At 48.5% G+C, this 24,410-nt stretch overlaps 1 protein-coding gene and 1 pseudogene across 1 annotated transcript; both read right to left on the bottom strand.

Annotated features, from left to right (window-relative positions):
• Window positions 1-478: 478 nt before the first annotated feature.
• Window positions 479-7,025, bottom strand: LOC144095445 (uncharacterized; annotated as a pseudogene).
• A 10,624-nt stretch (window positions 7,026-17,649) lies between these two features.
• LOC144095443 (solute carrier family 22 member 7-like) lies at window positions 17,650-22,442 on the bottom strand. Its single transcript, XM_077629182.1, has 2 exons — window positions 21,275-22,442; window positions 17,650-18,377 (listed from the first exon to the last, which is right to left on the bottom strand). The coding sequence occupies exons 1-2, from the start codon at window positions 22,440-22,442 to the stop codon at window positions 17,650-17,652; spliced, it is 1,896 nt and encodes a 631-aa protein (XP_077485308.1).
• Window positions 22,443-24,410: the final 1,968 nt, after the last annotated feature.

Raw genomic sequence — 24,410 nt, 5'->3', positions numbered from 1 at the left:
CCGTCGTTCTGTGGTAGCCCCAGTCTTGGCTCGGAGCGTTAGTCTCCGCACACTAGGAGCGTATTGCTCCCCGCGACTGAAGTCGCCTTGTGGAATAGTGCCTTGAACCTCAGTTGTCCGTGGGACGAATTGCCGTAGACGTTCACCAGGAAAGTGCTCTCCTTCCTTTTCTTGCCCATGATTATTTCCACCGTGCAGTGCTCGATGGCGCTTCTGCAGATCATTTCGTGTTCCATGAAGGTGATCTCTTTCCTGACGAAGGTGCAGACCCCTCTGCCCTTGCCCTAGGACGTGTCCCTCTTGCTCGGCGGGCTGTCGTGCGACCGGTAGCCCGGTAGCCTCGGCGTCTCTTCGCTGTGTATTTCTTGAATCATTATGACGTCTGGTTTCCTCATTGGTTGCTGCAAGTGTTGTTGCTGCAGCACCACTCTCTTGCCGGTAAAGCCGTTGCAGTTCCAGTGCCAGACCAAGAGGTCTCTCACTGGCGGTGTGGATGCTGCTGTACGTGCTGTCCTGTCCATGATTGCTGCAGTTTGGCGATGATCTGTGCTTCCATACTTTGTATTTGTGCCTGTATCTGCGTCTGCAGCTGTGCCTGCATCTGCGCCATCATGTTCTGGATCGTGCTCTGTATGTTCGTTGTCATCTTCTGAACCGTTTGCGCGAGCGCAGTGAGGCGTTCGTTGGTTACCTTGCTGGTCGCTTCACGACGGTCGAGTCTGTCGTCCTGTTTTTCGATTCTCTCTATTATCATTCGTTCCTTGGCGCCCTCTATGGCTGTTCTCTTGGGAGCCGGTCCGGCCGCTTTCGTGGCTCTCGGCTCCACCTCGACCTCTGGTTCGTCTTCGGTTATCTCTTCTTGTTTCCTCTCTTGTGTGGGCTTCGGCAGCAGCTGCGGCTGTTGCTGCATTTCAATTAATGTCGTTAGCTTCTCGCTGATTTCCTTGATAGTTGCGTCCTGTTCGGCGATTATCCGCTTTAGCTTCTCGTTCTCGTCTCTTAGGGCTTTTACCACCCCGTTCTCTTCTTGGATCTTCTTCGCGGCGTTTTGCGCCGGTGGTTGTCTCTTCTCTGCCATGTTTGCCTTGACTGCTTCGGCCCAGGCGACTCTCTCCCTCGACTGCGACGGTCTGTGGCGACTGGCGCTCCTGCCTCCTTTGCTGTTGTCCCTCTTGCGGCTGCGGTCGCGCTGCCTCGAATCCCCGCGGAGTCTCTCGGCAGACGGCGCTCGCAGCGGCGAAAAGCTTTCCGGATCCGATTGTTGCTGCATGGCTTCCATCTTGCGTTCCCATTGCCGTTTTTTGACCACGTACGGCATCTTGTACTTGTTTTTGCATTCCCTCTCGCCCGTTGGATGCTGTCTCCCGCAGAGCTTCCACTTGGGCTTGCATTCGCGTTGGTGATCCTCGCTGTGGTTCACGATTCCGCAGCCGAAGCACACTCTGGTGTTGGGATTCGGGCATACGTCTCTTCTATGGCCGACCTTGCCGCATTGCCTGCACACATCAAAGTGCTTGCGGTAAAGCCCCCACCTGACTAATATCGAGCCATACTTGACGTAGTTCGGTACTTTCTGTCCTGCGAAGAGTACTATCACCTTTGTTGTATTGCCGATTCTGTGCGCCTCCACCGCTAGGGGGTTGAGCGGGTTCACGATGTTTTCGGCTATCTCCTCCGGGGTGTCGTCTACGGCTATGCCTCGGATGACGCCCTTGACCGTGCCGTCCGGCGCCGTTCGGTAGGCGCTGATTTCGTATGTCCTGTCTCCTATGTTAAGGGCTTCCACCTTAGAGTACAGCGTGGCATGGCCTCTCGTCCGGGGTGCTGACCCCGATGGGAGATGACCGCGATGGCAAGCTCAGCCGGAGACCAGCTACCAAGTGACAAGGGGGTTGGTCGTTAGGTGCCCAGCTTTCGCCGGTCCCAAGCCAGAGAATGGGTCGGAGCCATAGGTTCACAAACAAAACAAAGTTTATACAGCAAAGAAACGATACAGAGGATTTCACAATCACTCGTACGAGCACATACAAAGGGATTGCAGATACAATGCAACTCTTGTAAAGTAACACTCGAGAGAGACTACAATACAACAAAAAGATTGACACCTGTAGTGCACTGACTCAAGAGAGAAAGAAACTAACAAAACACAATTTGTTCACCGGGCACTGCAACAGTCCGATGACCAGAGGATCACGACGGAGCCGTCCCGCAGACTGCCGCACGCTACCTCGCTCGTCCATGGCTGGGCGAGTGGTGTCGACCCGGGAGTCGAGCGGGCGCGCTTCTCGGAAGTTTGAACAGCGGCAGGGGCTGACAGACTGCGGTCAGCGCTCTTCATATATAGGCGCGCGCCGCGTCTGTTCGTTTTTCCCGCCAAGGCAGGCGCGCACATATACACAGTATTAACTGTACAATTTCCATCTCATTACTCCAAACTTCTTGATAGTTTGATGGCGCGCGTGGACATAATTCCTTTGGCGCCGCGCCGGCAAGCGAAATGGCGAAGGCAGCAGCACACACAAGGTAAAGCGCTCTCCGGGGTTTCTTTGTCCGCGGTTCTAGGACTCTCCACGGCGCGCTCTGGCGAGATTGCTTCCGCGCCGCACCAGTCTTCCTAATGTGCGCCGAATTTTGTGGCAGCCAGAAGATTAGACGCCGTAAAGAGCGCTGAAAATCATTTTCGCGCGCCTTAAGTAATTAGTCAAATTGCCGGGAGAATAGGAACCCTCATAATTAGACACACCCAACCTGCTCACCGCTGCACACACCGTATTCACACTTCCGTGTACACACTTCAGCGCTGTGTTTTGTCCCTTCCTTGCCTGGCTTCGAGCAGTTCCGCTGGTTTACAAGAACCATGTCTGACCAACTCGCCCACCAGTTCATGTTCCACACTCCGTATGTCTGGAGGGGGCTAAGCGACAGACTACTCCATCCCAAGTGTAGAAAAAAAAGAGATTCAAACTGCGGTCCAGCGACAGGCGCCACGCCTGATCAGCCTCTGACCGAAGGCATGGGGCCTATACACGGAATAATGAACAACAAAACATCGTCGTCATCATAATCATCAGCCGGACTACACCCACAATAGAGGGCAAAGGTCTCTCCCAAATCTTTCAATTAACCCTGTCCTCTGCCAGTTGCGGCCACGATAAGCCCGCAAACTTCTTGACGCCGGCTTTATACGGGTGCCTCGAGACATCCGTGATTTTCTAGCCTTGCGCCTTCACTATCTGATTACAGTAACAGCTCGTTCTATCGTGCATCCTAAATATCCTCTCTCACCATCTCCCTGTACACGAAAGTATACAAATAGCAATTTCCTATAGAAGAGGTACAACCTCCTGTGATTAGATAAACACTCGACTTTGGCATTATGCCGATAAGAGTGGCTTTCCTGGTGTATGGAAAAGACTACGCACGCAACGGAGTCTGCCTGCTGGGCAGTGGCAGTCATTACCGATTCTTTATCTTTGTGTTCGTTCCTCACTTCGTGTGCTGATTCTCCGATTTTAAGCACGTTCTTACCCATACTTCTTTAAATTTCCGCCTTGTAGATTAAATATGGGTACCCGTTCACAGCAGTGCAAGAGTGACCCGCCGTGGTGGCTCAATTGTTATGGCGCTCGGCTGCTGACCGGAAAGACGCGGGTTCAATGCCGGCCGCGGCGGCTGAATTTCGATGGAGGCAAACTTCCAGACGCCCGTGTACTGTGCGATGTCAGTGCACGTTAAAGAACCCTAGGTGGTCGATATTTCCGGAGCCCTTTGCTACGGCGTCCCTCATAGCCTGAGTCGCTTTGGGACGTCAAATCCCATAAACCAAACCAAGCAGTGTAAGAGTAAATGAGGCTGCTGATAACCTCGTAAAGGCGTCCCTAAACGGCCCCATATTGCCCACTCTCCTGGCTACAGCGTATATCACAGCAGCTAGGTTTCGGCGACGTGCGTTATTAAGCACGCAAAACTGAGCACTTTTAACATCAACTGATTACCGATATCTGAAATATTCCTGGAACAGGAAATTTTGTCGAACTCGGCAGCTGAAGTCTCTCTGAAGAGGCTACGCTGCCGTATCCCTCCTTTAAATTTTTATCTGTACAAGTCTGGTTTGGCGCTATCTGCTTTCTGTGAACTTTGCCGAGAACCAGATTCTATGGATCATTTTTGGCTCGATTGTCGCCGCTTCACCTCTTTAAGAGAAGGTTGCTGGGGGAGCCCTTACAGCATGTTAGCCCCAAACATAGCAGCCCACTCCTGCTATTGTTTGGCGCCACCGCACTTGAATTTAGCGAGAGATCTGTTTGTTCCGCTGTACAAAATTTCTTGCTAGAATCTCATCGAATGTCCTGCTGAACCTGACAAGTCTTTCTTTTCTTTGTATTATCCAATTTAACTTTTTTGCATTCAATCTCTCTTCTTTTCAGTCCTTATGCCTACTTGAATTAAAACCCATGGCACTGGCGTTGCGCTCCCGCGTGTGTTTCATCTGCTCTCCATGGACATGAGAAGAGAATGTACTATATCTCACTGGTGAAAAAACCTAGGCCAACTTCAGCACCACTATTGCCAAAGGAGCCTCCGCTGACTTTCGAGCTAGGGGGTTGGAATCCGGACAGCGGCTAAATCAACCTCCCGTATCTAGCTTCGAACACGGCAACCGTCACGCTTTTGCCTGCCGACCCCGCCGGGACATGAAGTGAAGTCAGAGAACCAAGCCTGCTTTCGGCTCATCCTGGGCGCGTTCCACATTACCGGCGTCCCCTCTGCAGTTACGGTGACACTCGACTGGCTGTTCTTACCAGATGATGCCGGGCGCTCGCCTGTCGTCCCTCAGAGTGGCTATGCGCCTGCTGCGGGAACGCGGACAGCGGCTCACGGCGGCAAACAAGGAATACGCGAGCTGACTTTGCAATCTTCATTCCCGACAATGATACTTGAACGCCGAGCGCTAATGAAACTCTACCGACTCAAACAGCGACGCCACCTCCTTATGTATCATCAGTCTTCTAGATGAACGTCATTACAGTGTCATTCCTACAGCATCCTTAATTTTTATGCACATGAATGCATGCCCTTATAACCTCCTCTTTGATTGTGAACAATGTCCGAAAACTTAGCATTGCTTTGGAGAGATGCCATAGTTTCGCAGAAATTGTGCTTGCTTCAATCTTGATTTGAATGAATGAATGAATGGGGTGGAGCGCATATGGCAGGTTCTCTTAGGTCATGAATAGCAATTTACCGATATCCCCCAAGAGAAAAGTATATAACAGCTGTATCTTACCGTTACTCACCTATGGGGAAAAACATGGAGGCTAACGAAATGGGTTCAGCTCAAGTTAAGGACAACGCAGCAAGCTATGGAAAGAAAAATTATAGGTGTAGTATTAAGAGACCGGAAGTGGGCGAAGTGGGCGAGGGAACAAACGAGGATTGATTACACCCTAGTCGAAATCAAGAGGAAGAAATGGGCTTGGGCAGGGAATGTAATGTGAAGGCAAGATAATTGCTGGTCCTTAAGGGTAATGGAGTGGATTCCAAGAGAAGGCAAGCGTAGCATGGTGTGGCAGAAAGTTAGGTGAGCGGATGAGATTAAAAAGTTTACGGGCATACGGTGGGCGCAGCTAGCAAAGGATAGGTTTAATTGGAGAAACATGGGAGAGGCCTTTGCCCTGCAGTGGACGCAGTCAGGCAGATGACGATGATGATGATAACAAGCGTTTTTGAGGCTTAAAAGGAAATCTTCCGGAGGTGGTCCGGCTCTCAGTCCAAAGCCCCAGCTGCTTGAATTGCCTTGCTAGCCCTGGCGATCAGCTTGAGCTGTTTTTTCAAAAGTTGTGCTAGCCAGCGCCGCCTCCCAATCCTCGGGTCTTGGATGTGTTGTGTATTAGCACTACCACTGTTTTTTTTTTTTGGCGGGAGCATGTACCATGGTGTAGTGATGGGTGCTCTCCGCAGAGCGGGCATATACTTTCGCAGAATGTGGGGTGAATTTTGTTAAACAGGCCTATGCTTGGGTACATATTCTTTGCAGTTGTTCCCAGGATATCGGCCGCTCTCTGTTTAGGTCTTTTTGGCGAACGGGTAGATAGTACTTGAATTAGTGCAATTAAACATGATATTTCCAACAGTGCTTGTCCGCGCGCAGTACAGTTGTGGCTACGCGATGAATGTTTTAAGAGCTTTCAGTGTTTAAAAAAAGGGGCAGCGTGATGTCGGTATAGTATAGAGACTCCAAGCATGAGAACACTTCGCCAAATGAAGTTGGGCTCAGATAAAGTGCGTTCTAATATTAAACAGGTGTACATTACTGTAAATAATCACAATAATGTACACAGAGCATACTTAAGCGCCTAGGTATTAGTAGAGTTCGTAATGTCTTCGAGGGGCATTTTTTTCACAAACAGAGAAACTGAATATGTATGCTCTTTGTCAGCCTTCACTGCTGACGGCAGGTCAACCTTAAGTTGTGTGCTTAGGATGTCCTGGGGCAACTTCGTTGCGTCGTCTTCGTCAAAGGTAATCTGTGGCACACGTTCCCTTTCCCAGGTATTACCGCCAGAGTAGCTGTCAAGGCCTCTTAATTCAGTGTCACGATCGACCATCGATGATGAGTCTGGTCCGCCTTCCATGGCGGTCGTCTGGCCGATGACCGGTTCGCCTTGAGCCACGTGTTCGGAAATGAACGGCGCGTCCAGCATGGCCAGCACAGCAGTAGTCCCGAGAAATGCGGCGACTGCAATAAGCAAAACCGCGACAAGCCTCGTGCATGAGCCCATGCCGGGTACGTCAACCAGTTTGCAGGCTGTCTTGGTTACTCTCTCGATGTCGGGAACGGCTTGGAATGACAGGGTAGTCCTTGGGTTCATTTCCGATGTCTGGATTTCGGAGTAGCCAGACACTAAGCTTGAGGGCGTCGTAAGTGAGCGTTCATGGCTGATTTCCTTGAGGATGAGGGCGAAGGGCAGCTTCGGATCGATGGAGGGAAACCGAGGCTTGCTGGAGAGTCCCTGCTGATCCATGGATGGTAAAACGACGCGAACTGCTATCGTTCTTTAAGTAGACTGGTGGTGTACACATAAATGCCAAGCGACTGTGCACAATGCTCACCAGCGCTTCTTCTTTATCTCACTCGTAACTACCCAGGATGCAATACAAGTGCCCAGGGTGCAATACAAGTGCGAAGCGGGAAAGCCCACTTCGTTTTTGTCAGGTCTCAATCTACCCTTTCTATCTATGCTGGTGCGGCACGCACCAGATTTGGGAGTTGTTCCCATCGGCGAAAGATGGCCTGGATTCATGAATCTTTCTCGTCAACATTCTGAGGTCGTGTGGTGCTAGAACAATAGGTGTGATTGTAACGCAAACACAGATGAAAAAGAAGGGAAATGTGGCAGTGAAACTGCTACACCAGGAAAACGTTCAGTATTCTTCCTTCCTTCCTCCTGCTTTTCGCTGTTGGACTCACTTGGAGATGCGTTGAGAAATCAGAGTGGCGAGGAGAGGTGCCCAAGTAAATTGTAGAAAATACTGAAGGTGAAAGGGCAAGTATCAAGGTGTTCAGCGGTATACAGAAGGTACGAACTGAAGAGTTCAGGTGAGGTAAAATCTGCATATAAATAAAACTGATTTACGCACTGCGTCGAGGAACTCCGCGCTGAAGGGGCAGCGTGTTTTTCTGGTTCAGTAAAGTATTTCATATTTCCGCACGATTGGCCAATTACTCGGACTCGGCCACTTACTCGGAATTGGCCTCTTACTCGTAATTGGCTACTGGCCGGACTATGCGAAGGAACCTAAAAACACAAGAAAAGCATATCAGAAGATTTTTTGCGTCTGTTTGAATGAAAAGGAAGTGGTTGTTGGAATATAGTAAAGAGATCGACTAAAGAAGATAATGACGAAATGCCTTTAAAATACGATACCCTGCGCTTAAACGATGTCAAGTATATATTTGATGAACCGCTTGAACAGGTTGTTCATGCTCACTGGCGAACGTGGATGGTTCCATGTCTTCTTTCGGTCTGGATTGTAAACGGTAGGAGAATTAAGAATAAAATAGATGACTTCGCTGCCCTCCTTGACTTGACTCGGCCCTCTGTGGTGCTCGGATACAAATCTTGGTTTCATGAAACTGTTAGCGATGCAGAAACTTTCTCCGAAAAATGTGCTTACTACCGGAAGGACCGAAACTCGTGGAGGAGATGTCTTCATACTGTTATGAAGACGAAGAAGAGGGCAGTGGCGCGGGACGGAGTGCTCGCGCTAGGCCCTCAGCCATTAAATCATATCTTCATTCTGTCATCATGTCGTGCTTTCCTTGGCTTGCCACCTCGTAACAATACTGATCGACGAGGTGATTAACTCTAGGACACTTGAAATAGAGGTTTATTTATTTATTTATTTATTTTACCCTCAGGGCTTACAGAATCATTGTAGAGGGGATGGGCAGAAATACAAGGAACACTATGCAATTTGGTTAATAAAAGGGAACAGAGAAAAACGAGAGAAAAAAGAGAGGCCAAAGCTAGGCCACCTGGGCTTTCATTAGACTTGAAAATGGCAAAACTGTTTCTTTGTGTTCAGTTTACCGCGCACCGAGTGGTCCAGCAAATGTTTTGCATGAGCAGCTGAATGATGCAACTGAAAGTGTAAAAACGAACTAAAAGGTTAATAGGAGGTGACTTTCCAGATGTTAGCTGGGCGGATCAAGTGCGTCAACCAACGCAATCATGGAAATTTGCTGCACTTATGCTCTGACTCAGTTGGTCCATCAGCCCATGCGTGGAACTAATGTTTTAGTTCTGATGTTAACGAACGCTGCCATGGCTGCGACGACTCCTGTAGTACTCCCAGGCATTAGGGACCACGATGTTCTCTGCGCGATAAGTTTGCAGTAAGTAAAAATTGCTAATTGTGCTCGGTGGCACATATACAGCTATCAAAAAGCCCGCACAAATGATATAGCACTTTCTTTAGACGCATATTACGATGTCTTCGAAACTTTAGCGGAAACCGATAATGTGCATACATAGTGTAACATATCCAAAAATAAATTTCTCGAGTAGCGCGATCAGTATGTGTCATCATAGATAATGACGCCGCGACGCAGCAGATCTAAGCCGGGGTGTAATCGGGAGGTGTGCAGGAGCGCCAGAAAAAGAACGACTGCTTATGGTGCATGTAGGAAATCGCCTTCGTTCCAATTGAGCCAACAACTGAAGCAAATAACAAAATACATGAAACGTGTCCTGAAAATAGAGAAAAACAAATTCTTTGAGTCTTTTCCTTCAAGGATACAGAGGCGCCCATAACAACTCTTGCAACTCATCAAATTGAACGCCAAAGATGCAGTAATAATTCCGCCGCTCGAAGATCACAGCAATTTTATCCGCGGTAACATTGCAAAGGCAAAACTTTTCAACGAGCTGAAGCTCGGTGTTTGCTGGTCGCCTGAGCAGCCATGGATATATGATGCGCAGACAACCGATGTGGGCGCAGAACACACGAAAGACATCGTTTCTGACTGGCACGGAATCCAAACGTTGTTAGAACAATTGAATGCTTCAAAAGCCACTGGGACCGGACGGCTTACCATCTGCACTGCTTTCTTCGTGCGCGGGCCCGGTATCAAAATATTTGTTAGTTATTTTCACAAGAAAGTGCTTTGCCAGATGACTGGAAACTTGCTCAGGTCGTGCCAGTGCACAAGTCGGGGCCCCCGCAGTATCGTTTCAGATTACCGTGTGACATCGCTAACAAGTATTAGCTGTAAGGTTCTTGAACATATTTTCTTTACAAACATAATGAATCATTGAACGCTTTTTCATTACTAACCCCCAGCAACATAGTTTCCGTACTGTATTTTCTTATGTCACCCAATTGAGCGAATTTACACATGATTTGTCTGGTGCCTTAAACACAACAAATTCACTATTGACTGTTTATATTTAGATTTCGGAAAAGCCTTTGATTTAGTCCCCCATTCTTTACGGCTTGAAAAAATATCACGGTACAAGATAAATTGATGAGTTATTGCCTGGATTAAAGAATATTTACATTTGAGACGCCAAATAGTAGTGTTAAATGGAGCGCAGTCTGATGGGTGAGGCGTATCGTCTGGAGTGCCTCAGGGATCGGCGCTGGGGCCACTCCTCTTTTTAATCTATGTGAATCTATGGTACTTCCTCAAAAATGGGTCTATTTCCAGACGACTGCGTTCTATACAGGGTGATTCATACTTCCGACGATTGCAGTGCCCTGCAGAATGATTTGTCCTTGATTACTAACTGGTGCAATACTTGGCGTATGAATATTAACGTGAAATAATCTGTGTACATGTGTTTTACTAGGGAAAAAAATTCCAATGATTTTGCATGCAGCATTTACGCCGAAACACTGTAAAAAGTTTTCGAACATAAATAGCTTGGTGTTTACTGCAAATTTAACCTAGCGTCACCAGATAGATTACATTACAAGCAAGGCATCCAGAGTGCTGAGTTTTCCTCGCAGCAATGCGAGGAATTTACCGCTTGACGCTAAAGAGCCCTTTTATAAAACTAAAACTAGACTAGTACTAGAATATGCTTGTTGTGTCTGGGACCCTTGTCTGCAGGTAGACATTCACAAAATTGAAATGATCCAGAACTTTGCTATGTGATTTGTTAATGCCAATTATTCCAGAAATTTGAGTGTTTCCGCTGTAGAGGATAGCCTTGAATGGGAATCACTCCGGCAGCGAAGGAAATCTCTTAGACTGAAATTTTTCCATCGTTAATTTCACAATAAAACTTGACCATGATCACAGCGTCTTGATCAGGCCTATAAAGTTAAAGAGATCAGGTGTAAAATGAACTTCTTCAAGATGTCATTCCTACCCCGAAAAATTCGGGAATAGAATGAGCTTCCACATGAAATTGCTTACATTACCTCTATTGATCTATATTTTCCTCTTTTCGGAATGTGCATTGTAATTAAGCTTTTGTTTCTTAATGATTGTAAAAGTGTTGCCTGTATACTTGTTTGAATGTATATTTGGTTGCTTGTCTACTTGCTTTCATTTGCATTTTCTTGCTTGTATCCACTTTGCTAGTGTTGTCTTGACCCCCCCCCCCCCCACACACACACACACATACACACTAATTCCACACGGCGCTGTGGGCATAGTAATAAATAAATAAATACGCTAGGGAATTCAACACCAGTTTAATAAAAGAGGATTTACTTCCAGCAGAGTCGCCGCTTTTCAAACTCGTCCGAGCCCTGTTGCCCATGTCTAAATTCATGCTAGTTGCTGCTTTCGAGTGATGTTGCTGAACTACCGGTCGGAGCGCGATCCGTGGTAAATATTGCAGGTGGCAGAAGCCGAATGGTCACAAGAGAGTACATGCTTTTCCAGGCAATATGAAGCGGAAGCAATTCCTGACAACCATGTGGCGCTACCTCTCCTAGTTCACTGTAGCTCCGCTGATGACGGTGATGATTATGATGTACGACCCACGAAAGAGAGAGAGAGATAAATTCTATTTTGTGGCTCAAGTACGCGCCTTCTTAGTCGTCAGATGGAAGAACCGCCTTTCTGTGACAGTTGAAGCTGTAGGGGTGGCCGCGGTGCCGTGGAACAACTCGGAATTACACTTCGTTTACCGCACTGTTGAGAGCAGCGCATTGACACCATGCTGACATTCAGCCATGTGTCTAATACGAGAGCCTCCTGGATACTGATTGTTTCACGCAGAAATACAACGCCAAACAGAAAAGCAGCACCGGGCGCAATCCTTCTTAGAATGGTGTTCTTAGAATGGTGTTATTTAAGGCATTTAAGCATTTGTTCAAGCTGTTTTTGCCTCGACCATGAGGTATTTAAAACGTGCGTAAAAAATACTGAGTAAATAGCAATAAACAACAGTCTATATGGCGAGGCTACCTTGATGAAATTTTATAATAACGACGTGTTGTTTTTCCCTCAAACTGAGACCTATTGAGGTGAAGTGTATCGCATACTGTATCTGCCATGCAGGCAGGGGCTTATTAATTTTCATTCTTTCTAGGTTACCCCAAACTAATATTTGTATCTGCCATGCTGCGTTTATTATGTGAGGTCTTCAAATTCTGAACGGAAAGAACTAGCAATTCGTATATTTCTGTTACAGTTAGGTATTCGCCTTCTAGAACGGCGCTTTGTGTTTGCTACAGGAAGAATAATTAAGCTATAGACATGGGGATAGTAAGCCCCTCTTCGGCAAGGAAGCAAACTCACATTTCTACTGAATTTTTATGCAAGAAACGCCGCTATTTTTTTTACCAGTCATTGCGACATAATCTCACAAAGTTGAACACCGCAGGTTTACCATAATTTTCCTCGGCTGATAGTGATAGTTTTTGTAATATTTCCCACCTTGTGATGCTCGCGTCTAAATTCTGAACAATTGATTCCGTACCTGCTGGTGGTACAGCGCTAAAAGAGATGCCATGCGCCCTCTAGCTTGGCATCACAGTCCAGAGTTCAAAATCCTGCAAGAAACCGCGTCAAATGTTCCTACATGGACCGCTTATTGGTGCAACCTCATCGAGGTGCACATTTTACCAGCACGAACCTGTGAACATGAGGTTTATGACCCATCAGAAGTGCTCGTATGGAACAATCACTCCGTGCATGAATGCAAAGCGAAATATTTGCACACTCCGAAAATTTCTTGATATTTCCTGGCCAAAGATTGCGAATTTGTTCCTCGTGAGCCCTCCAGCTCCTGAGCTTTGTCGTCTTTCTAAAAGTTATCGTCTGCGCTAAATAGTAGGAGGTTGATTTAGTCATGTGTTGGCCAGAGGCGACAATAGCTCGACTGTTTTATATGCTTGTAGCGACGAAAATCTGCTGGAGTATATAACACTTTGTTAAAGTACACATTCTGACCTACTGCGCATAAACAATGCCCTTCATCCCACTTCAACACTCTGTCAATGCTACCGTGTTTCGACTTTTCATAATGGCGCCCCCCATCAAGCGCCACTCGCTTGTGACATGCACGATATAAAGCCGCCGTGACCCCTGTCCACACCGTGGGCTTTCTTAGTGAACTCGATGCGATTTTATACAAACGCTGGCATTAGGTAAAATGTGCAAGGCGAAAAATTGCCCTCATTACCATGACACTAAAAGCACCGCTTCTCCAAAATCTTACCTTCGCATTACATGCCCTGCCAAAGCCCATTTGTTCTTCTTGATTTCGACTATGTTGTCATTAACCCGCATTTGATCCCTTACCCGCTCTGCCCGCTTCCGGTCATTTAACGTTACACCTATCATTTTTCTCTCCATGGCTCGCTGCCTTGTCCTTGACATAAGCTGAACCTCTTTCGTCAGCTTCCACGTTTCTGCCCCATAAGTGAGTACCGCTAAGATACAGCTCTTGTGTACTTTTCTCTTGAGGGGCATTCATAAACATCCTTTCATGACCTGGGAGAATGGCAGTTTACCAATATCCTACGCTAACCCATTGCAGATGGATATGCGAGGCAAGATATACAACTAAGCAACCTAACGCATTTCATGGGAGCTCTATGAGTCTCTGCTGGCCGACTCTGACCGCTGCCTTCAGCTTCAGCTGATGGGCACGATCAAAAACGGTGCCAAAGATAGGGAAGTCCCGGAATTAGGACCCATATCTGCTCCTTCACTCCCATTCTGCCTATTGTGGTTCCCCAATGAAAATTTTCTCTCTATCCCTCTCTCTCAATACGTTTTCAGACTCCTTTTGGACGATGAAGAAGAATCGCCATGCTAGGTCAGTACGCATTTTTGGGCACGTCCGGATTTCACCACTCACCACCGAATACGCGCTACGCTCCTTTGGCACGTGCATGACACCTGAGGTATGATCGAGACAGGAGAATCACCACGCTGTCCAAAGCGGGTTTTCGCAGCGATCCTCCGATGCCCAGCTGCCAGCAGTCGCGAAAGCTCTTCGATGCACCAGGCCGCAAGAGTACAGCGGTAGTTACGACCACCTCAGCGCCGCACCACAAAGTACTGGCCCGATTTCCGGGAAGGGAATGAGGGGCTCGTTACAACAAACGTACACATGAAGGAAGCCAACAGTCACCGAAAGTAAGGAGCACTGGGAATTGTTTCTAAGTATAATTTTTCAATTTGTGGCGTTTATAAACGAGATATTAATAGTGTAATTACTTTACTCGCTTAAAGAATTCATTAAAAAGCAAAAGAAAAACAACCGTATGTCTTGGGTGGGATCCGAACACACGACCTTCGAATTTCGCACACGGTTTTCCACCAACTGATCTATGGCGACGGTTGTCCAATCTTCTGCTTTCGGGGCTACTTATGTTGCGTGTAGAATAACCTTGAAAGCGCTACCTTGGACGAGGGTGTCGCTAGTCAACGCTCTCAGGGGTTAGGTTACACGCAACATTAATACCCCCGAAAGTAGAAGATCGCACAGCAGTAACCGTAGCTAAGTTGTCTGATCTACAGTATCAATGTCTGATCTCCATGTCTGATCTGCAGTACCTATCGACAGTCGCTTCAACAGGTGGCTCACACGTATAACCACCTCAACAGAAGAGTGGCATCCGGCGTGCGCGCGCCGCTCTGCTATCTCTGCTACTCTTTTCAGCCCACTTTTCTCCTCCCTCTTCACGTCCCGCGGCAGCCACCGGCTGGGTTGTTCCCGTGGCAACCTCGCTCAGGTTGCGAATTCCTCCGCCTGCGTCAGACCTTCCTGCGTTCAGGGTAGTGGCCACCCTGGAAGCCACCCTCGGCGTCTCGCTCCTCTCGCCTACAAGTGGAGAAGGGGGTTCCCCTCTCTCCACTTCGTCACCTACCAACCGTGGTCGGCGGTTCTCGGAGGCTTCAGAGAACATCGGATGCCGGGCAGTTTTTCCCGACATGCGTATTCTAATGCTCGTGCATTAAAGGATCGACGAAATTTAATTCCAAGACGCAGTGGGAAAGCCAGCTGCGCCCCAGAAGACCGCCCACCAGAACGTATTTCTAGATAAAGCGATTTAAAACAAAACATTAAGGGGGCATCGGAGGAAGCCGGTATACTATTAGCGGGAAGCGCCGGTCCTATACGCGAAGCGTTTCCCAGGCTGGCGATCCCATCATCGGCGCTTATTGCAAAGTTGTTGTAGTGTATAAACAATTAAAGTACACCTTATGAGCAAGACAAGATAACATCTAAGATAAAGAGATCTCACCTTGCGTTTCATGCTATGCAGATAAGCAGTACTGTTTGTGCAAAGCGACGTAACCAGCCTCAGGGTGGGGCTTTATTCGTCGTAATCGGCGCGTTTGTGGGTGAGCTTTGAGCACATGCAGTAAATGCACTCATTTAGCGAATACTCTATAGCTGTTCGCGCAGCAAGCAGCAAAAAAAAAAGAACGAGCAGTACTTATAGCCACCGGAGACGAAGTAGCCGCGCGGCTTTGGGGCGAAATGAAGACCGTAGCGGCCATTCGTCGGCGCTTGCTGTGAAACATTCGAGTGGCGTTGGGCTCTGCAAGCGATTTGGTTTTTCGAAAGGGTTCTACCAGCCGAAAGGAATGTATGGTCGACTAACGCACGCACATGCATATAGCTAATCACGCATGCATGCAGTGGGGAAGCCATCGTATTCGGTATGTTCGCTGCTTACTCCGTGCCGCAAGCTTCAGTCTAATTCCACCTTGTGCCGACCTCAATAATTATTGAGCCGGCGAATAGCGGGCAAGAACTTGGTAGTTGGGGACGGAACGCCACCGGTACGCCTTTCACGGTGCACATCGGCGAATGCAGGCAGGGCGCGTGCTGCTTTTCATATGCGGGAGCACTTGGCTGCTGAAGAGAAACCGGACCCAAAACATACTAATAAAATGCGTCAAAGTATAAATTCAGCAGGGCCCATCAATATCTGTTTCCTCAACAATCTGAAGCCGGGCGCCACGAACAAGTTCACTTCCCCAAAGATTACAAAGTTCGCGTACAATGCTACAGGCTTCCCAAACACGGAAAACGCATTTTATTTCCCTAAGTTAAAAAAAAAGCTTTTCGAGAGACCGCTGTCTACGATGTGCATGCAGGCAGCTCAACGCAGCGAACAGTGCTCAGTAGATGACGCGACGTCAGAAGGCCGTGTTGCATCAACAATCATAATCATGATCATCAGCCTGTCTACGCCCACTGCTGGGCAAAGTCCTCTGCGATGTCTCTCTAATTAATCCTATCTTTTACCAGCTGCGCCCAGCCTGTGCCTTCAAACTTCCTAAACTCATTCGCCCACCTCAGAGGTTTCCAATCAAAGGTTCACAAACAGAGGTTTCCAAACCAGCAAGCTGTTGAAAAAACAAATTCACAAAATTCGTTAAAAAAAACATACCGCACCAAATCAATTCAGACTTCGGGGAATTGTAATTTGACGTGTTGGGAATTGAATTTAATAAGCAGCGCATGTGCAAAAATAGGATCTCATGGCCCCTTTAACCTTTAGGTTCGCACTTTAGCGCCCAACGTGTCTTTCTTGGTGTATATACGGGCAGGTTCGTGACCGACGGCTTCTAGAAAACACAGTGGCTAAGAAGTTGACGAGGGAAGAAAATACGTGAAACACGGGACAAAATTAGATTGGCGAAAACTTACTGATGCCAATCGCCACTTGGAAACGCCAATTACGGGCGAGCTAATACAAAGATAACATAACAACGGCGCAGGGAACGAAATAAATAGGAACAATGACCAGGAGCTGAGCAATGAAAAAAACAAAGCAAAGACAGACGTTCGAACAATACCTGGTTGTGGCATGCCTCCTGCAGTTGGCGCTGGAGAGCGCAAAATTGAGTGGTCAGCCGGCGTCGCGGCGCTCAAGCGCCTCGCCCCTAGTTCCGATGTCTTTTATTAGGTGTTAGCCTTCAGCTGGCGCAATTCAGTGCGCACCATACAGATGTCACCTGCACTCCACCTGCAGTGATACATGCTGCGGTGCTCATCGGCACGTGCAGATGGTGCTCATCACGAATTAGGAAGTGAACATACTAGTAGGCTTACGGCCCTTGTTGCCAGCGTTGTTCATGGAGTATATGGTAAGAATAGAACGCATGCTAGAGAATTGTAAAACTGTGGGTTAAATCAACGCCAAGCTTTCGTGAAGGCAAAAGGATTCGCAGTACCAAAAATATGCCCTACGCACCAGTCCGCCTAGGTAGCGTGGCTGAAGGGAAGAAGTTTTGCCATGCTGCACATTGGCGGTCACACAGTTCTCCGCATCTGTATATGACGCCGTAGGAGGACGGTATCGGAACTCGTTACATGCACGAACACTTGGTGCATAATTTTTTTGATCGCCCTTAACAGAGCAGGGACATCGCTGGACGCATCCGGATGCCATAGAGCTTGTGAATCCAGTGCTCTACGGTCTACGGATCGATAATATCAGTCTTACAATGATCCTTTAGCAGTGTCTGTCAAGCTCCCTTGCACACATTTTTATCCAGGCAGCGAAACTAATATATGCGCGCTTAATTAGGCTAGCCAGTAACTACGTAAACAGTCAACGATAAAATAAAATAAAGCGAGAGGCTCGCGTATGCGCTCTCGAAAAGTAAATATAATAGCCCCTACCCCCTCCTTAATCACTGCGCATTTTGTTTTTTCACTTCGGGCCCTCCCGCTTCGACCCCGTCTGGCCGCCCTCGCAAATGGCGGACTCGCCGCTCTTGCGTCGCTTCCGCTTGCCACCTCCTCGCGCGATCCTCAGGGGAGAGCGCAGCTGCCACTTTTCCGCCGCCAGGTCCCGCATCGTGTTGGCCGGCTGCAGCTGCGTCGTCTCCGGCAACGCCAGCGCCATCTGTCCGCAGAAGAGCAGCAGCGCGGCCGCCAAGGCGTACAGCACGCCCTTCATGTCGGCCGACCGGATCTCGCTGAGGAACGGGGCCGCGAAGGCGCCCATGCGTCCGCAGGTGTAGCAGAGGGCGAGCCCCGCTCCACGAACCACGGTCGGGTACAGCTCTCCGGGCAGGATGAACAGCGTGATGGCGCACAGCTCGAACACCAGCATCCACAGCACGACGACGGCCGCCTGCACGTGGCTGGGAGCCCGGACCACGTGCGCCGTGGCCACTGCTCCGGCCACGACGGCCAGGGCGGCCATGCTGAGGGCCAGGGTGCGGCGCCGCCCGGCGTGAGTGATGATGAACACGTTCGCGAAGATGCCGGCCAGCTTGAGCGCGACCACTGCGACGCGTGCCCCTTGGCTGGAGCTCATCACCTGGCCCGTGGCGAGCGAGTAGTGGACGGCGAACGCGACGAACCAGCACGCGCAGATGAGCAGAGAGCGATGGCGCAGGCTCTGGTTCCGCAGCAGCATGGTCATGTGGACGTCTGCAGTGGAAGAGCGTGTCTATTATAATAAAGTGCTGAAAGCATGGTCTCAGTGGTCAGCAGGCAGCACTCAGCGATTGCCAGTCTTCGCGAGCGGTTCCGATATGCCTTCGAAACGGTTTACACCCCTTCGATACTCCTTACTCATGACAATCGAATAGAATTTCCTTCCAACTGCCTTGACTAGACTTCATTACTTGTCGTTAGACTTCCGTTTGAAGCATGGCATGGCATGGCAGGGCAGGGCATAGCATAGCATAGCATAGCATAGCATAGCATAGCATAGCATAGCATAGAATTGCATAGAATAGCATATATCACAGCAAGGCATGGCATGGCATGGCGTGGCGTGGCATAGCGTGACACATGAATTGACTGGGGTGTCCTTTGAGGTGGACTTGCCGCTACCTTCTTGACTTATAGCCGACTATATACTGTCCTTGTCCCTGGCTGCACGCCACTCTGCTCGATGATACCGCCGCGGATACGTGTATAGAAGTTGATGCCATGCGACGCTAATTCTTGCGGTGAGCGGCTTGCTGAAAAGGGTACAAACAATACCAAAAAAAAAATGCGGTGGCGATCACACCTTCGGCAGTGCGGCGGACCAGCGCTACCTATTATTGCTCCTTGTGCTTTCGTAATAACTGCAGTTACGACGCACGACTGTGTGGCAGCTATGCTTCTGTTTTATGCAGCTTAACGCGAGGCACGTGCACAGGGCAGTCCCGCGATCGCACAGGTTATATGTGCGGAGTGATAACGGAGGACACCCCCGTGGGTTGCATTTTCTTCGCGTTATAAAAATTAGGAGCACTAGTTTTTCTTTTTTAGCTGGATTTAGGAACATCTCGGAAATGAAGGAATCTCGGCGTTAAAACCTTTCCAGGGAGTCCATCGTAGACGCAAACTGATAGAAAGCTTAACTACGCGTTTTGTCGACCGAGTTTCATCAGCGCCACTGACGGGGCAATGTCTAAGCAACTTAGTAAGCGCACGCCCGACCTTGTTGAACGATACAATAGAAGGAAGAAATGTCATTTTGCAGCGATTGAAGAGCAACAGACCACTTGAGAAGTTTCTAAAGCGCAATATCCAGAAGCGGGCTGCACTATACAGCGGTGTCCTTAATTCAGCGTGATTCCTGACACCACGGCTTATTTTCACGAGTGGATTTTCCTACTAAAGTACAGAGCAACCGCTGGCTTGGACAGTTGCAGCTTTAAGTGAGCACCCGCCGTGGGAACCAAAAGGTACCCCGCATCTTCTAGGTTTTTTGTTACCGCTCGCAAGTGGGCTTTTGAAAACCTCATAACAACCACTGAATAATGACCTTCATTTGAATGTTCGACAGCAGTCACTCCAAGCTCGTCTTTATGTGTTTTCGCATCCCCAAAACGAATCTCTACGCTACCAGAAACGCCATTGAGGAAGATCACATTAGTTTAGGCCACATCAAATCTTTTATCACATACTATATTTAATAAACAGGTGCTTTCGCTTTTAGTCTAATGTAAACGCGACCAGTGGGGCCATGAACTTAACCTGCGAAATCGTGATCACCAAAGAACAGGAAAGTCGATATTACGGCTTTGAGGACGTTTTAATATTGAGACATCGCGAACCGTAAAAAAAGACAGATTAAATATCTATAGGCAACCCAACGTTGTTCATTACTCGTGTATGCAACCCTTTTCATTTGCTTGTCGGTACTTAGGGGCACACGCAGACAAGGTCATTGCTCAAAAAGCTGAGCGGATGAGCCAGCCTTATCGTCTGTTCTTTTTGTTTTTAATAATTGGTTTTTGGGGGAAAGAAAATTGCGCAGTATCTATCTCATATATCGTTGGACACCTGAACCGCGCCGTAAGGAAAGGGTAAAGGAGGGAGTGAAAGAAGAAAGGAAGAGAGAGGTGCCGTAGTGGAGGGCTCCGGAATAATTTCGACCACCTGGGGATCTTTAACGTGCACTGACATCGCACAGCACACGGGCGCCTTAGCATTTTTCCTCCATAAAAACGCAGCCGCCGCGGTCGGGTTCGAACCCGGGAACTCCGGATCAGTAGTCGAGCGCCCTAACCACTGAGCCACCGCGGCGGGGCAAATTTTTCAAAGCCAAATTTTTCAAGCGTTATTGCGATTTTATTGCCTTTTCGGGCCACTTCTTTAATTGTGTAGTAGCACTCTTCTCGCACAAAGAAGTTAACCGCTTGAGCTGTTCCGGGAACTGACTCGGCCTGGGCCGGGCCTCACGCCTAACTTCGCGGGCGGGGCTCGGGCTCAGCAGAGGGATAAGGTATCAGGCCCGGGCCGGGATCAGGCTTTGGGTCTCTGGCTTGTAGCGGTCGCCACCTATCAGCAAACTAGTGACGCAGCTCAAGCAAAGTTGTGGAGTGTATACGAAGAAAGCACTTGGAGTTTTGTCCTGGAGCGATGCGGTAGCTTGGTCTCGCTCTATCAACTCTCCGTCTTGGCATCGCGGCCTGACCACTCAGGAACGCCGCGCGACATGGTGTCAGAAGTGACAGCAGTATGAAAAAGTTCAGTCTTGAAGCTGCCGGCAGTGGCCATCAGAGCTCGGACTTGGGCCTCGGAATGAGGTTCGTGCAGTGCTATATTCAGTAATGCATAACGATTCTGTAAAGCAGCTCATAAAGATGCACCGTAGCATCGAATATAAGCTAAAAAGAGCTTACACAGCTGATTTCGCAACCAAGTATTGGATTGCAAATGACTGGTGATCGAGTGAACGCTTGACGTATATGATTGTTTCTTGACGCTATGTTTCCTATCTCTGTCCTATTTTTCTGTATTAACCCGACTATATGCCTTGCAGCGTGTATTGCAATTTGTATTAACTGCAATGACTACCGTGCTTAGAAGGCAAAGAAGAGCACCTTGAGGCTGAGAGGAAGCGTCAGAGCTGCCGGGGTCTTGCTGCTGGTCCTGCTGCCGTTTGAGTTCTACCTTCAGCGCATTTAGGCGATGCTTGAAGACGTCTGGGTCGGCGCTATTGACGCGCGCCGCCCACGACAGCACGTCCTCTGCGCGCCGCATGTCCAGGACAGCAAGGAGCCAACACGGCGACTCTTCCATCAGGTACACGCCAAAAATCAGGCCACACGTGGGCACCATGTACATGATCTGGACGGCCTTCCAGTCGGAGACCGTAACGTACACGACAGCGCCGTAGAGTGAGGCCAGAAGGCTGCCGCCGGCTACGGCCAGGCTGCAGAACAGGGCCCGGTGTTGCGTATCGGTCACCTCGAACAGCACCACGGTAGACGTGACGAGGACGCTGGCGGCCGCGCCGGACAGCAGGGCGCGGAGAATGGCAAAGACGAGTACTGTCTTGGCGAAGGCCAGCGCTATGCCGGCGAACGCGAGTAGGAAGAGCCAACCGCACAGCACGGGGCGCCTTCCGACCCTGTCAGCCGCGATCCCTGCTAAGGGAGCAGCAAGCACTCCTCCCGACATGTAGGCAGCTTTCAAGGCAGTCATGATCCAACGGCGGCCGCAGACTATGTTCCACTCTTGGATGATGGACCTGACGGGGTTGCCAGAGGCGGCATCTGCCTCAAAGTCCCAACCGGCGTCGCAAGGAACCGTTCTCCTATTTTCAAAGCCGTCGTCTTCTACAGAGGGGACAGGCGGTTCGTACCGAAGGCAGTGGTGGCGCGACAGGCCGTCAGCGACGAGTGGCACACTGTTGTTCCTCCACACCTCCGAAGGCAGGTGGGCGTACTCTGGTGGCGGCCTGCACCAGTGGTCAGTGGGGCGGGCCAGGCTGGTGATCGCCGCTGCGTGCAGCACGGTTGCAAAGAAAGCCAGCGTGGTGCAGAGCAGAACGAGCCTCTGAAACCAGCCGTGGCCGAAAATGAGGATGTGGTCCAGGGGCGACGTCAGCACGGTAGTCGTGGTTGCTGTGGCAGGGGCAGAGACGGTCGCGCCCACCTCCTGCGGAGCTTCGGGGGACAGCCATGAAATCGGCGGTTCTTTGGAAGGTCGGCTGCTGGGGCGCCGACTCGTCTTCGGCGTGCGAGTCGTCCTTTCAGTGGTGGCCATATCTGGTCACAAGGGTGGCGGTGCTCGAATATCTGGACGTCTGTATCCGATGGCTAGGATCCGATTGGAATGGTTGCGGCGCCTTCGCTGCCTTCCTCGTGAGCGTGCGCCGCTCTTATTTTCTTCTTCGTTCTGTCACGGCTATGGATGGTGCAACAATGACTTCTGAGCGGCACTTGAAATCGTAAATAAGCCTCATATATCAGCAATCACATCGATTACGGTAAATATGCGTCAGTAGTGTGACGGCCAGTCAGGAGATGGCGCCATATATCCGTTGGTGCTTCTTTGGGGGGATCCGGAGCTCTGAGGGAACCAGTGTAGACAAAGAAGAACCAAGGTCAAAGATATGTTGGAACCATAGAAGAAGAAATAGACACAAGCGCCAGGGTCAAGTTAATTCAGATATAGTAGTAGTAGTATGTAGTATGTTTATTTGGCCATATTATATACAATATGCCCTCGAGGTGAGGCTAAAGGAGGTTGACCAAGCATACCTCCTGACAAGGCCTACACCCCGATCACACATCATGGAAAACGGGGGCCGAATGGACAAAAGATAAAAAACAATGAGCAAACATGATCACAATAGAAAATAGTTAATGGTAGACAATAATAAATATCAATTAACAATAAACGAAACATTTCATATTATGCACATTCAAAAAAAATAATAAAGGAAACAGAACACAAACACACACTAAAAAAAAAACCAAGTATACAGAATTAGCTGAAATTTAACCGGGGGGGAAAAGAATCGTCAGTTTTTTCTTGAATGCAGACACACTATAACTTTCTAAAGCAATCTGAGTAAGATACTGGTAGGCATTACACAATGTTATAATTTGATAATCAGTTGTTTGTTTACCATAATTTGTTCTGGGTCTTGCAGTAGATAGGGCAACGGAACGTAGACCATACGCAACGTTTCTTGAATTATAAGTATTAGAAAAAGAGCTAAAGTCATGCTTGACTTTATAAAAAATGTGAAGAGCCAAACTAAAATTGTATGAATTAAAGAAATTGCGAACATGAAATGTTTCAAAAAGATTTGCTTCAACAGATGAACTTGAACTTAATAAACGTAGAGCTCTTTTCTGGAGAGAAAGCAATTTGTATGAATCAGTTTTGTTGCATGTACCCCAGACTAGGTTGCAATACACCAGGTGAGAATGAACAAGGGCAAAATATAACTGTCACATTAACATTCAAGGTGGCAGGAATAGGCTGAAATGGGAGGAAATAGAACACTTAAGGCAGGAGGAATTATTGGTATATGGTTTAGTGGAAACACATCTTAGAGACATGGAACAACCACCCTGTAACCCAGACTACGCATGGGTATATTGGAATAGAACAGAGGGCAGCAGAAAGGGGGGTGAAATTGGGGCGTTCAATCATAAAAGTATGAATTTTTCAAAGGGCTAGACTGGGATGCAAGGAACATTTAAGGCTAAAAGGAGAAGTAGTAGGGGAGCAGACACTCCTTGGCTTTGTATGCATGTGGGCAGGAGCTAATGCCAAAGAGGAAAGCAGGAAAATGGTAGAATGTATTGCAAGCGACATTGATGAGCTAGGAGGACAGGGAGAGATAATTATATTAGGCGACATGAATGCACACATAGAATACCTGGATGGGTACACAAATTCGACAGAAAGCATGCTGCTAAATATGTGTGACAGGCATGATTTAGTTGTATGCAACAGTATCAAGAAGTGTGAATGGCTCATAACATGGGAGGCAGGGAGTCTGCAGTCGACGATAGATTATGCACTTATGTCACACAGGGTGTATAATAGATTAGGGGTAATGAGCATAGATGAACCTAGTTCCAGAAGTCTACGTATTGACCACAAACATATCAAGTTGGGTTTCAGAAGAGAAACCAATGTAGGATTGAAGCGAGATGAACAATCAGAGGGGAATTTTTACTCAGAAGAACAATTGGAAGCAGCAGCCAAACAAAT

Source organism: Amblyomma americanum, chromosome 6 (assembly GCF_052857255.1).
Source record: "Amblyomma americanum isolate KBUSLIRL-KWMA chromosome 6, ASM5285725v1, whole genome shotgun sequence".
Classification (NCBI taxonomy): domain Eukaryota; kingdom Metazoa; phylum Arthropoda; class Arachnida; order Ixodida; family Ixodidae; genus Amblyomma; species Amblyomma americanum.
This window is presented reverse-complemented; position numbering and strand designations above follow the sequence as displayed.